A 13,658-nucleotide genomic window follows, 5' to 3' on the forward strand; every position below is an offset into this window, starting at 1 on the left:
TTGCTCTTAAGGAGCCTTCTTATTGTGTTCACATTCTTTTTCTTACATTCTACTATAACAAGTTTTAATTGAGATTAAAATTTGAAAAAGGCCTATCCAAGCCTTCAATTAGATTATATCTTTGTAAAAGCCTCAGAGAGGCTTTAGAAAGTGGTTTTGGTTGATTTTCACTGAGAAAATCAATTAGATTTTGGATTATAAGCCCAAAAAAATAATCTTATGATATTCTTAGAGAAATTATAGTAGAATTTTCAAGAGTATATTTAGAAAGTGGACGTAGGTGCTGAATTTGGCACCGAACTACTATAAAAAGATTATATGTATATGTGCTTTTATTGTTTTTATATTGCTCATCACTGCATTTACATAATTCAGCCCTTAATTAATTGCTTCCACTATACCTTCACTTTCACAATTTATATTTCAGCTTGAAAATATTTTAAATTTTGAAAAATCTAATTCACCCATCCTCTTTCTTGGGTTGTCTTTTTGATAAATAAGTAATATCAAAGCTTTGGTACTCAGCTCCTTTTGATTTAACAATCAAAAGTTAAAGATCGAATTGTAGCTAAAATTGGAATATCTCTTACCAAAGGATAATCGACTAATAGACCTCCTTTGTTTAATGGCATCAGCTATATGCATTGAAAAGTATATATATGTATTTTCATTTAAGCACTTGATTATGATTTTTGAAGTATCATAATCAATAGCCCTCACACACCTACTATCCTGATTGATGGCATTATTATTCTTAAACCCAAAAAGGATTGCAATGACCTAGAAAAGAAGATGGTCTAGCTAAATGGAAAGGGCATTAAAATTTTGTATTATTTTTTATATGCAATGAATTTAATACAATTTTAACTTGTACTTCTGCTAAAAAAATTTAAGATAAATTAAAGTTTTATCATTATTAAAGAGGAAGAGATTGTTGACCCAAAGATTGATTTTGATGATGCCAGAATACTTGAGTACATTTGATACTACCGCAAGCTTGAGAGTATGCTTGTAGAAAATTTTTTGATATTTATAGGTGGAACCAATAATCAAGAAGAAGTCCTTTCAAAATAAGTCAAGAAGAAGTTTAAGATTTTTCAATAAAGGATGAAAGAAAAGAATCAATTATTGGATACTCGAGCCGACTCTAGCATGCCCACAATGAGACCTGCACATTTTATGAGTCAACCCTAGCATATCTTGAGTTGACACTAGTGGAACTCAATTCGACCACAATAGAATAAGAGCTGATCGCTATGAAAAATGGTCTGAACTCCAATGGATCATAGCAAAATAAGAGTCGACTCTAGTGGAACTCAAGTCAACCCTAATAAAAAAAGAGCTGACCATAGTATGATCTTAGGGTATAGATAGAGAGTAGTGAAAAATGTATGAACTTGAGTCGATTCCAATAGAATAAAAGTCAACCCCAGAATAGTCTAGGAGAATAGATAGAGAATAGTTAAATTTGACTAATTCTTGAGTCGACTCCAGCTCTAGAAGAATCAATTCGAGAGCTATTCTAAGACACTGTAGCTTATAAGTCAACTCTTGAAAAGATCAAGCCGACCCCTAAGGATCAGAGTTGACTCCTTCGCATCTGACAGCCTAACAGCTAGTTTTATAGAAATTCTCTAATGACTAGAAAAGGCTCTAATAGCTATTTTTTATTCTCCAATCACTATCTTATCCATTTTTCTAGTTATTTTTTGCAATATTTAAGTGGAGAATTTAATTGGGAAATATAAGAAAGTGAAAAAAGAAGTGAAAATGAGAACAAAATGCTAAGAAGGCAGAAAAATTTAAGGCAGCATTGAAGTCAAACTTCGTTCTCTTCAATTCAATTAAGAAGAAAGCTTAAGGACCTTGATTGTGTGACCTACTAGCTGAAGCATCTCCTCCAAGCATCTACTCAAGCTTCTCTCAGGCATTCAAGGAGGAAGTCATTGCATACAAGAGCTATTTTCATCGGCTTCCTTAAGCAACAAAGAGTTTTTATTTCTTGAGTTTTAAATTATTTATTTATTGTACTTTATGTTGTAACAAGTTTTTTTCCTAAAGAAACTTAGGGATTTAAGCTAGTCTAAGCCCATAATTGGATGGTTGTATTCGACTAAGTCGAAGAGGACTTGGTTGGAAAGTTTTGGTAGGTGAATCTATGTAAATTTCAGCAGGATTGATTGTGATTGCAGTTTCACCATTTGGACTATAATCTTAGAGATTATAGTGGAACTCACAAATAAAGAGACTTGGGAAATGGACGTAGGTACTAGGGTTTATACTAAACCACTATAAATTCTATGTATTTATGATTATGGATAGATTTTCTTTCTTATTTATTTTCCATCCTTTTATTTCTACTGCTTTATATTGACTCACTATATTATCATGTTGTGATACAAAAAACTAGTGCACATACTTGTTCTAGTTGCTAAAATTTTTGAAAATCCAATTCATTTCCTCTCTTGGGTTGCTACTTCTAGATAATACTGACTATTAGGCAACATGTCAGTTCCACCCTAGTCCTTATTGGATACTACTAGATTTGATCATTCTCGATCTCTATTGATCTATCTATATTGTAGTTTGACCTTGATCAAATGAAACTACTTTGTTCGGATGATTTGGGGTGTCGACACTATCACTTGCTTAGTGTTGTCCTTCTACCACCTTTACCTCACATTATTATTACTAGTATTAATTCTATACAAAAGGTGTTGAGATTTAGGGGTTTACTTTCAAATATATCATGGCTAAATTTTGACAGAAATATAATTTTTAAATATTAAGCTTTAATGGAGATCTTCAGAGTTAGAGGATTTGCCAATCATAACTATTCGCAAGGCAAGTAATGTAACTTTTTTTCTAAATTTATCAATGAGTTATATTATATTTTCTAATTCAATTTTTTAATGATTTATAAACCTGATGCATAGTATTTTGTCATTGAATATACCTTTTCTAGAATGTTATATGATTTCTGATCGAACATATTAATTTTGATATGGATTTTGCTCGATTGATTTCAATATTGCATGGTTTTATGTATCTATTTATTTGTAATATGAAATATATTTTTAAGAAAAAAATTGATTTAAGATGGATTTAGACTTGTAGTCTAACTAGGCATTGATTTTCTATTAATAGAGGTTATATATTAGTACATCGATACCTTATCAGTAGAGGTTATCACTGGTAGATAAATATCCTTCCTATAGAGGTTTTATGTTGGCACATTGATACTTTACCTTTAGGAGTTATATGTTAGCATATTGAATCCTACTTGTAAGGGTTATAAGTTGGTACTTTGACTATTTTTGAGCTCATTATCTAGCCCAGCCATAGGGTATAAGTTTGGTCATAGTTCCTGGTTGATGAGATGAACTTGGTGTTTTGCATAAATTGAAATTTGTAAAAGTAAATTTGAATGTTGAGAAGGATGTAATTCACATGTATGAGGTTTCGATATTGCTGCATATCTAGATTTTGTTTTTCAATTAAAGTATTTCCATATACTTATTTTTAGTAAAAATTATTATTTATTTATTATTTAATTTGAGTATTTATTGCTTATTGAGCTGTCTAGCTCATTATTCAATATATTGCTATTTTTATAGATTTAGCGAACTACTTTGGCTTAGGATTTTGCTAGGAAAGAGTGATAAGAGGTAAACTTTGACTTCTTTATATCATATTTGAATTTTATTAAAGTTTCTGTAAGACTTTCCAATATTGTTAGATCTATGAGGCATTAAAGTTTGAATTTTAGTTATTTAAATTATTTTGTAATTTGATTAATGATATCATGATAAAATATCTTGCATGCTTATAGGGAGGGTTCTCTACAAGTATATGGTAGTTCTGCATCCCAAGCATGCAATTTCAGGTTGATGGTGGGACAACTATAGGCTAATGGTTGCACCTATTTTGTTTTAGGAGGTTCTCTTTCCAGAACAAGTGAGGTATTTGTCTAACCATTTGATATGGATTATTCTTCCATCTTTTTCATGAAATCAAAAATTATTTACTCTTTAATAACTACACTCTCTCTTATTCAAATAGATAATAAAAAATGAAATTGAATCAATAGCTTTGCTCCAATCTTTTTTCAATAATGAGTTTTGCAATAAGTATGGGACACAAATAGGTATCACTAGTATCAAACATTCAATGACCTTACCAATTAATGGAATTATAATTCGAATAATGTTCTTATTCTCAAATAAATCATATACACTTCACAAACTTATTGATAGTTGATATATAAATCCTTTGACTTATCAAGAATGTTTTTTTTTTATTTCTAATAAAATATCAAGAGTGTATATCCTCGAGAATAATCATAAGTTTTCAACAAATTTATGTATAGCCGCATACTTCCATGCATACTATAAATAAAGCTTATAAGAGATTTCCTAGGAATAACTGCGAGTGTTTTTTAAGAGACAGGAATAACTACAAGAGAGCAATATTATGTTATAGACACACACAAGTATGTTCAGAGAGAGAGAGAGAGAGAGACTTACTATGGTAGATAAAGCTATCAAATAGGTTAAGGTAAGTCCCACTTTTGAAAGCTGTGGGCATGTTAGCTAAAATATGGAGAGACAACTCCTGCTTGTCATTCCTGGATTGCTGAAGCTCAGGGTAGCAGTAAATGATCTCCAAGGCTAGATCTGTACTCCATGCCATGATTGGGTCAAAACTACATCATTATTAGGAGTGTTTCTAATTAACAATAATAAAAAATCCTTCAAGACCTTGTTATTATCACAATCACACATAACAATTGACACTTGTCCGCTTAAGATTTTGATTAGATATTTTGAATACAGTAACAGCAGTTGTAATGGTCATTCTTCATTGTTATAAAAGAAAATAGACAAAAGTAAAAATAAAATAGTGCACGCCACCAATTCATCTTTTGAATTAAACATGGAAATTTGAATTTAAAATAATATTGTTTTAATCATATTAGCATTAAACAATCTGTCATTCCTATTTTATAATAGTCATTAGTTGAATAACATAAAGGCACTGCATTGAAAGATTTTTTGTGCAAATTAGACCCTAAAGATATCCCTATTTGTGTATCAATCCTTGTTGTTTCCATATTTATATTTGAATCTCTGAAGCCTTGTGACTTATTGTTTCTACATCTCATTAAGTTAATTAGATGAGAATGGAGTATTCTATTTTATTATTCTAACGTCATTAATTTCATATCTTTTTTTTTTTTTTGCCCCAATCTCTCAAACTTATTCGGCTCAACCTGTGCTCATTCACTATTAGTCCCCTAGTTGCTAAGTGCTAATTAAGCAAGAAGAGAGTGAAAAGAGTTATATCCGACTCTTGACGTACTAAGATAAAGATAAACTATCCTTTTATACCCCTAGTTAACCTTAACTAGGGTTCAATCAACAAAAATTAGTATGTAGAAGGAAATAGAGAATTTTACAAGAATTTATATATCTAATTTCTAACATATAAAGCAAACTTTGGAGTTTGCATGCCAAGATGCATCACATTCTTGGTATCTCTATGTTTCTTAGGATATTGCCCACTTTCCCCAGCCATGTTACATCTATATCTTGAATCATTTCTCCATACAAAATATCTAGAACTTTTTTTTCTGGTGTGCACTCTTCTCTAACATACATGTTTGTGTTTTTTGTATTATCTCATTGTTCTTGCCGTATTGCATGCACTATACACTAGTAAGACTCTATTTAGGATTGCTATTGATAGCAAAGCTTTTGATAGTAGATCTTTTAGAAGTAGAGCTTTTACTAGTTGAGCTTTAAATGAAAAGCTTTTTATAATAACTGCATTTCTAAGATACTATCAAACTTTAATATTTATTTGGTAACAATAAATATGCTTTTAATATTAAAAAATAATAATAAAGAATAGATAATATAATAATGATGCTAACATTTTATCATCATAATATTAGTATAATATAGCATAATAATATATCATAATAATTTAATATATTATTTTTATTTTAACATTATAATATAATAATATCATAATAATATGGTATATTACTATACTATTATTATAATATAATATAATAATGTATCTAATCTTAGTTAACAATTGTTATACAATATTTTGATACAAAGTGTTAGAACTATTATTATTATTATTTGTTCATATTAAGATATTATTGTAGTATATGAATGTGAGTTATTATTTGAGCATGATATTAATAGTATTCTATTATAACATTATTTTCATAATATAGTGCAAGATATTATTAATATATAATTTATATATTTTATTTTAATCTAAATGTTATAATAAATAACATAATAATTATACAATTCATTGGTAATTTGGGTCATACAAGCAGCTTTTAATCAGGATTCAGAAAGTACTTTTGGGGAGACTCTAAATTAGAGCTTTTGCCAAGTAGAGATTTTGAGCTTCGAGAAGAGTCAAAAAGCAATTTCAGATTTTTTATCAAACAACCATATACCATCTAGAAGCAGTTTTTGGAGCCCCTCCAAAACAATCCCAAGCGGGGCCTAAATATTTTTAAAAAAAGATGCAAGTATGAAATATTTTAAGGACTAGCATGCAAAAAATCCCTTACTTGAAATGATTCCTTATGCTTGACTGAAAGGAGGGAATAAAGAAAGAAATATACTCTAAGCATGCACTAATAATCTTGGTAGGAAAATGCTTTTCAGCACCCGTCATGTAAACGTGAAGAGTACATTAGGCTTGTAGTTGCTAATTTGGTAACTTCACAATCAACCAACCCCGCAACTTTCGCAACAAATTGTATGGATTGCACTAATCCCCTCTTTCCCCATGGCAAGAGAATTGTTAATGTGCACATTAGGCAATTGCGCCATTTAAAAATTTTGGTTTGCTTATGCATGTCCTATTGCGAGGTAAATCTAAATTAGCTTGCCCCTCTTAAAATTTTGGGGTTGGTTACTGAAGAGAGGGTGAAATCTATCACTAGCACTCTACAAAAGTTTTTTTGAGTTAGTTGAATGTGGAGTTTTTATAGTTCTAGCTCAATTTCCTCCCATAAACTACTTGTATTGATTTTTGTATATCAAGAGATTAAGTGGGCTATTCAAGTCCGCCTCTCAGAAATTGAATCTCTATATATATATTTTTTTTCTTGTCCTCGCTATCCACGTTCCTCGTTAATTTGTTCCTCCAAATTCAGAAGTAATAGTGAATGCAGGGCTTGCTTCTTACGTTAAGTAACCAATATTGTGATATGAATTTGAATAGGCATAGGTGATTTCTCAAGCAAAAGAAGCGAAAAACTATTGAAAGGCAAATGTTCGTCCTCCTCTTTTGATTCCAAAAGCTTGAACTTGCTATTTTTCTAATTCCTTATCTGATCTAATTCCTTTCCAATCCACCGTAGACAGTCCCCACTATGAATACATATCAAATTTATAGTATGATTTCATATCTTTTTGGTTACTTCAAATAATTATGGGATTTTTGCACGTATACCCTTCTAAACATCCAAATTTGCATGGAGACCCTTTCAAAATTGATATTGGCACGTATATCCTTATAAAATACTTGATTTGTATGTATATCTCTTTTTTTTTTTATTTTCTGTATATATACCCACATCATCTAACGTCGTTAAAAAATTAACGGTTTAAAATTTAAATGACTAAAATACCCTAATGGGTATATATACAAAAAAAAAAAATTATAAAGGTATACATGCAATTAGTAATTTACGAGGATATACAAATAAATATTAGTTTTGAAAGAGTATTCATGCAAATTTTGACGTTTAGGAGGGTATACAGGAAAAAATTTTTAATTTAATTTTTTTCTATTGTATGTTATTTTAACGAGATGAAAAAAAATTAAACACATTAATTAATGTCATAGTAAGGTGATTCAAGTATATTAATTTTTATCTATTGCTTCTTTGTTGGATATAATTTTTATTTTTATTTTTATATCATATTAATTTTTATTTCATATATAATTTAAAATAAAATTAGAATAACAAAAATGCTCCACAATAAATACAAACACCATAGGATAAACAGTAACACTCCATAACAAATAAAAACTCAAATACCATCTTCATTAATGGCCTATTCTTTTTTAAAAAAATTTTCAAATCCAAATGGATAAAAAAGTGGCTGTTAACTATTTTTTGTAGTATGAAAATCTGTACGGACATATTAGATAGATCAGAATGTGGGAAACAAGACCGGATTTGGGCCCAAATCCAATCGATCTAAGCCTAGTTCATCTCTCTCTCTCTCTCTCCATATATATATATATATATATATATATATATATATATATATATATATATACATGTGCATGTATGTGTGTGTGTACACACATACATACAAACACACACACATACATACAAACATACATACATACATACATATACATACATACATACATACATATATATGTATATATATGTGTGTGTATATACAGACACACACACACACATACATACATACATACATACATACATATATATATATATATATATATATATAGTTGCTTATTCCATGTCTAGGCTTATTAAATGGAGCAACCGCTTTTCAAGTTGAAGATGAAATTTGGAGGATATTTTAAGAAGATTAAGAATTCTACAAGAATAAAATATTACTTTGGAAGACAAAAAAGCAGGTTAGTTGATATTGACTGCTATTCTTATATAGATCTATATGATGATATAGTATACATATTCAATTTGAAGCTTGAAGAGACCATAAAAATTTGATCTGTAGTTAGACATTTATCACTTAAATCTTATATGATTCTAAATACAGATCATAAACTAGTGAGGTTGTTTAAAGAATATAAAGATTTGATAGAGTACTTCTTATTTGTCACAAAAGAAGCTAATGATATACAGTTTTCTCAATCAACACTAGATAGCCAAGATCAAAGTAGAGGTGAAGTAGCTGTAATAGGGAAGGTTTGAGTGGATGACCAAAGGGAGAACTAAAGACAGAATGAAATTGAGCATCCAGCTGCATTAGGGACTAATATCTCAGCTATTGCTATTGAGAATAATGACAATAAATGAACAAAATCTTTAAACAAGTGAACCGTCCCTACTATAAACACCAACAAAAAAGCAATAGATAAAAATTAATGTACTTGAATCACCCTTACTATGATATTAATTAATGTGTTTAAATTCTTTCCATCTCGTTAAAATAACATACAATAGAAAAAAATTAAATTAAAAATTTTTGTCTGTATACCCTCCTAAACATCAAAATTTGCATGAATATCCTTTCAAAATTAATATTTATTTGCATACCATCGTAAATTACTAATTACATATATACCCTTATCATTTTTTTTATATTTATATACCCATAAGGGTATTTCAGTCATTTAAATTTTAAACCGTTAATTTTTTAACGGCATTAGATGACGTAGGTATATATACAAAAAATAAAGAAAAAGAAGGGTATACATGTAAATCAAGTATTTTATAAGGATATACATGCAAATATCAATTTTGAAAGGGTATCTACGTAAATTTAGATATTTAGAAAGATATACATGCAAAAATATCAATAATTTTTAGATTTTTAAACTTTAATATATCGAGGATTATTATTATAATATCTCCCCCCTCCCATCAAAATGCTGGCTGCACCATTTCGTGTTACATAAGCACAGCCCATATCATTACTCATGCTGGTAAAAGTAGGAATGTATCTCAAACATTAATGGTCTCACCATAAAGGGTTTGCCAATAGCTAGCAGACATTTTCTAGTGGATACTAGTGTCTTGCCTAAAACTTCAGGTTTAGGGACATGTCTACCATCAAAGGGAAGCCATCTACAGCCATAAATGAGTTTGGGTATTTTTCCGTTTGTTGGAGATTGAATGGGACAGCTCTAGTTCCTTACCAAGAGTTACGTGGACTACAAGATGGTTCATAACTGAGCGGGTAAGGGCAGCATGATGCTAACTCCTAATGAGTCCCCCGTGTTAACTAATTGATTTATTGCAAAAACTTAAGCTAATAAGAAAAAGGTCAACAATGTATATCAAGGCTGATGAACTCACAACTGCCGATGAATCTGGGCATTGATACCAAATTAACTAACTCATTGACTCCAAAATCTTAAAGTTATTAAAAAAGGATCAACAATATATTTCAGCCTCAACAGACAAGAGACTAAACTTCTCTAATTCAATTCTGAATTAGAGAGGATTTTTGACACATAATAAATTAATTCTCTCCCAACCAAGGTTTCAACAACAACTTTATTTTGCTACAAAGAACCCCATTGGAATTTTTACAAAATAATAATCATCATTTGCCACGTCCTATGCAATTTAAAGTTATCTAATACTAGAAAAATAACTTTTATAAAGGCTAACATGGCAAAGTTATGATGAGGAAAAAGTTAGGCAAAATTTTTCTACAATACTCCTTTATATTATAAAGGATATTTAAGGTACTACACATTACCACTTTATATATTTTATTATTTTTAAAAAAATAATATTTTATTTTTTTCTTTCTTCTTTCTATCTGTACGGCTCTTTTGCCTCCTTCTGCCCACGGCTTCTCCGTGCCCACCCCCTAGTACCACCCATGACTCCTCCCTCATGGCTTCCTGTCCGTGGCTCCTCTATCTCCCTCTTCACCTACAACTTCCCTATAGCCCCATGAGTCCTCCGTCTGTAATCGCCAACCCCTCCACATCGACGCCCGTAGCTCCTCCACCCTCTATCCATGTGCCCCCCACGCCCCCCTATGCCTGTGGCTCCTCCACCCTAGGTCTATGCCACCCCCTGCCCCCCAAACACACTACTGCCACCCCCCCCCAACCCGTGACTCGTTTGCCCCCAAGCATGCCCATAGATCCTCCACCCGCGATCACCTCTCCCCCCCCCCCCCCACCAACCCCCATACTGGCACCGCGACTCCTCTGCCATTTGTCTACGTACTCCCACCCCCCTCCCCTAACTCTCCGCCACCTGCAGGTCATCCGCAAACCCCCCCCCCCCCACCCCACTCACCTGCAGTCACCACCACCCTTCGGCGCCTATGGCTCCTCCACCTCTGGTGGCCAATGGAGAAGACTTCTTGAGAAAAAAAATCAATTCAATTACTAAACTTGTCATCAATTCAATATTAAAATAATTTTAATTTTTGAAATATTTACCGCATTAGTCATACGCATTAGCACTTCAACGAGCTGAAATCCAAATGGTCTATATTTAATCCAACAATCAAAAATATATAAGCAGTAAAAAGATTGAGCTATCTTTTGGAGTACTGTAGCAAAATCCAAAAAGTAAGGATGTTATTGTCATAAATTTTTGAAAGGAAGTTATCATCGTCTAAATAACTTTTTATTAAATAAAAGTTTCTTTTAGGAGGGACAAATTTTCTTGCGGAGGAAATCTTTTAGAAATTTTGAAAATTTTATTTTATAAGAAGGACAAGGAAAATGCCATATAATAACTGTGATTTCTATTGTATAAGAGGGAATCCTCTCTAATTCACGATTGTTGGATTAGAGAGGGCCAATCTTCCAATTATAACTATTCATATACTTAGCGATGGGTATATTTTTAGTGGACTCTCTATTAGCATACGAGAAAACCTCCCACACAGGGATTACGTCAATCATGACCGCTAATGCAGTATAAAAATGGGTCTGGGTTATATCCTTTGCATGAAAAGAGTTCTTGATGTTCTTTCGCGACGTCAACAGTTGGATCACCTATCAGATCTGTGGAATGAATAATGGTAAGGAGATATATGGGGTCGGAGTTCAGCGTTAATTTTTTTTCTGCGATGAACATAGAGAGCGAGAGAGGAGAAGCCCTCGCCTCAATCTCTGACCTCAAAAAAAAAAAAAAAAAAAAAAAAAAAAAAAAAAAAATCGGATCAAAGATCTTTATTCACCTAGACATAAAAAGAGAAAAGGGCGCCGCTGCCAGCACCTCCGGCTTCCTAGCACCAACAATGAACCCATCGAGGGCGAGGGCTTGGGGAAGACGGTGAAGATGGAGGAGGGCCGGCAAGGGTGGAGGTGAGGGCTGCGAGGGCTTCTCCTCTCACCCTCTCTTTGTTCATGCATGGCCCGAAAGGTACAACCCAGACCCACACAAAAACCACCGTGTCTGGGAGGCTAGACCGATTCAATTCAACTATGAACAAAAGAGATCTGAGCTCTTGCTACACACACACACACACACACAAAAGGAGAAATATAACTGGGTTAAAAATGGCTCACCAAAATGTTTTCTAGCAATAGCACTATGGAGCATGGTGTCAGTACCATCATTGTCCCGAACCTGCATGTCTATCCAGCCATTTTCTTCAATGACCATCTGAAGGGTGAAGAAGGCACGCTTCCGGCCGTGGAGCACTGCCACGTGCAGTGGTGTCTCACCCATCTTGTTGCGGCAGCACACCACCTCCTTGGTGCAGTAGTGCCTGGCAATGAACAAGCACACCTCATCCATCCCCTTGAATGCAGCTCGGTGGAGCGGCGTGTTACCCCAATAATTCTCCGTCTGCAGGAGGTTCTCCATTTTTCCTTTGTCCTGCTTCTCCATGAGATTCATGAACTTACATCACACCATCTTGATCGCCCTTGAGGATGGCAAGGTGCAGAATGGTGTCCCCAACCCCGTTGATCGTGCTCGAGACAGATGGATTTGTCTTGTAGATTTCCCCACTACTTTTTCCCACTTGCCGTGCAAGACAGCACTGCGTACTTTCTGCACCTCGCTGCTCCCCCCGGCAACCGCTGCCATGTCTTCCTTCGCCGACCCAATGTTGTTGGCGTCATGAGAGGGAGGATAAATAGAATTGGAAGGATGAATGGCTCAAGGGGATGGATAAGGATGGATGGTCCCATCCACCATTTGGTTCAAAATATACTCACATGAATAGATAAAAAAAAAAGGGATCGTCTATCCATCGGACCCACCAATTTGTAGCCTTTTAAGATTGAAAGGATGAACGAAGCATACATAGGATAGATTTTTATATTGATAAAATTATCTTTCATTATTCTTTTGACACAACCTCAAAATTTCTTCACTTTTCATTCATTATATATATAATTTTGCCAATTATACTATGAGCCTTATAATATTAAATTTAAGAGTAAATAACAAAAATTCTCCTAAAATTTGGAGTAAATTATAGTTATATCCAATAATTTGCAAATTGTATGTTTATCCTTTAGAGATTTATTTTTATTCAGCACTTTAACCTATAACTTAATAGAATATTAGTAAAATTATTAACTTTAAATCGAATCCAAATGCCATGCCAAAAAAATTTCAAAAATAAACAACATAAACCTTAAGTGGCAGAACAATCACCGAAGGATATAAGAAAGTGTGTATCCTCCTTCCCACTCAAGAGCAAATTCGACTTTTTACCAATACCATTAATTTAAAGCATAGGTTTTATAAACTATTAGATGCTAATATAATAAATGTAGACTTTAGTATGTTTTTGTAATTTACTCTGGATAATATTTTTTTTCTTCTTTTTAAGGATTAATGGTCTAGGCTTCAAAGCAAGCTAGAGTATAATATGGAATGAAGCCCAATAGAGCCCTTGGACCATTATAACAAACCTAGCTGAAAACCACCACAAGGCGTAATCTGTTAGACTCAGTAG

General features: G+C 32.6%; 1 protein-coding gene across 1 annotated transcript in view; it reads right to left on the bottom strand.

Annotated features, from left to right (window-relative positions):
* Positions 1-12,837, bottom strand: part of LOC114913795 (uncharacterized) — a 61,800-nt gene extending 48,963 nt beyond the window's left edge. The window contains exons 1-2 of the mRNA XM_073251158.1: positions 12,253-12,837; positions 4,527-4,676 (exon numbers count right to left, since the gene is read on the bottom strand). Of these exons, the coding sequence (XP_073107259.1) occupies positions 4,527-4,676; positions 12,253-12,586 (484 nt within the window). The 5' untranslated portion in view covers positions 12,587-12,837. The remainder of the gene's footprint in view (positions 1-4,526; positions 4,677-12,252) is intronic.
* Between the last annotated feature and the right edge of the window lie 821 nt (positions 12,838-13,658).

Source organism: Elaeis guineensis, chromosome 2 (genome assembly GCF_000442705.2).
Source record: "Elaeis guineensis isolate ETL-2024a chromosome 2, EG11, whole genome shotgun sequence".
In the NCBI taxonomy this organism is placed as follows: domain Eukaryota; kingdom Viridiplantae; phylum Streptophyta; class Magnoliopsida; order Arecales; family Arecaceae; genus Elaeis; species Elaeis guineensis.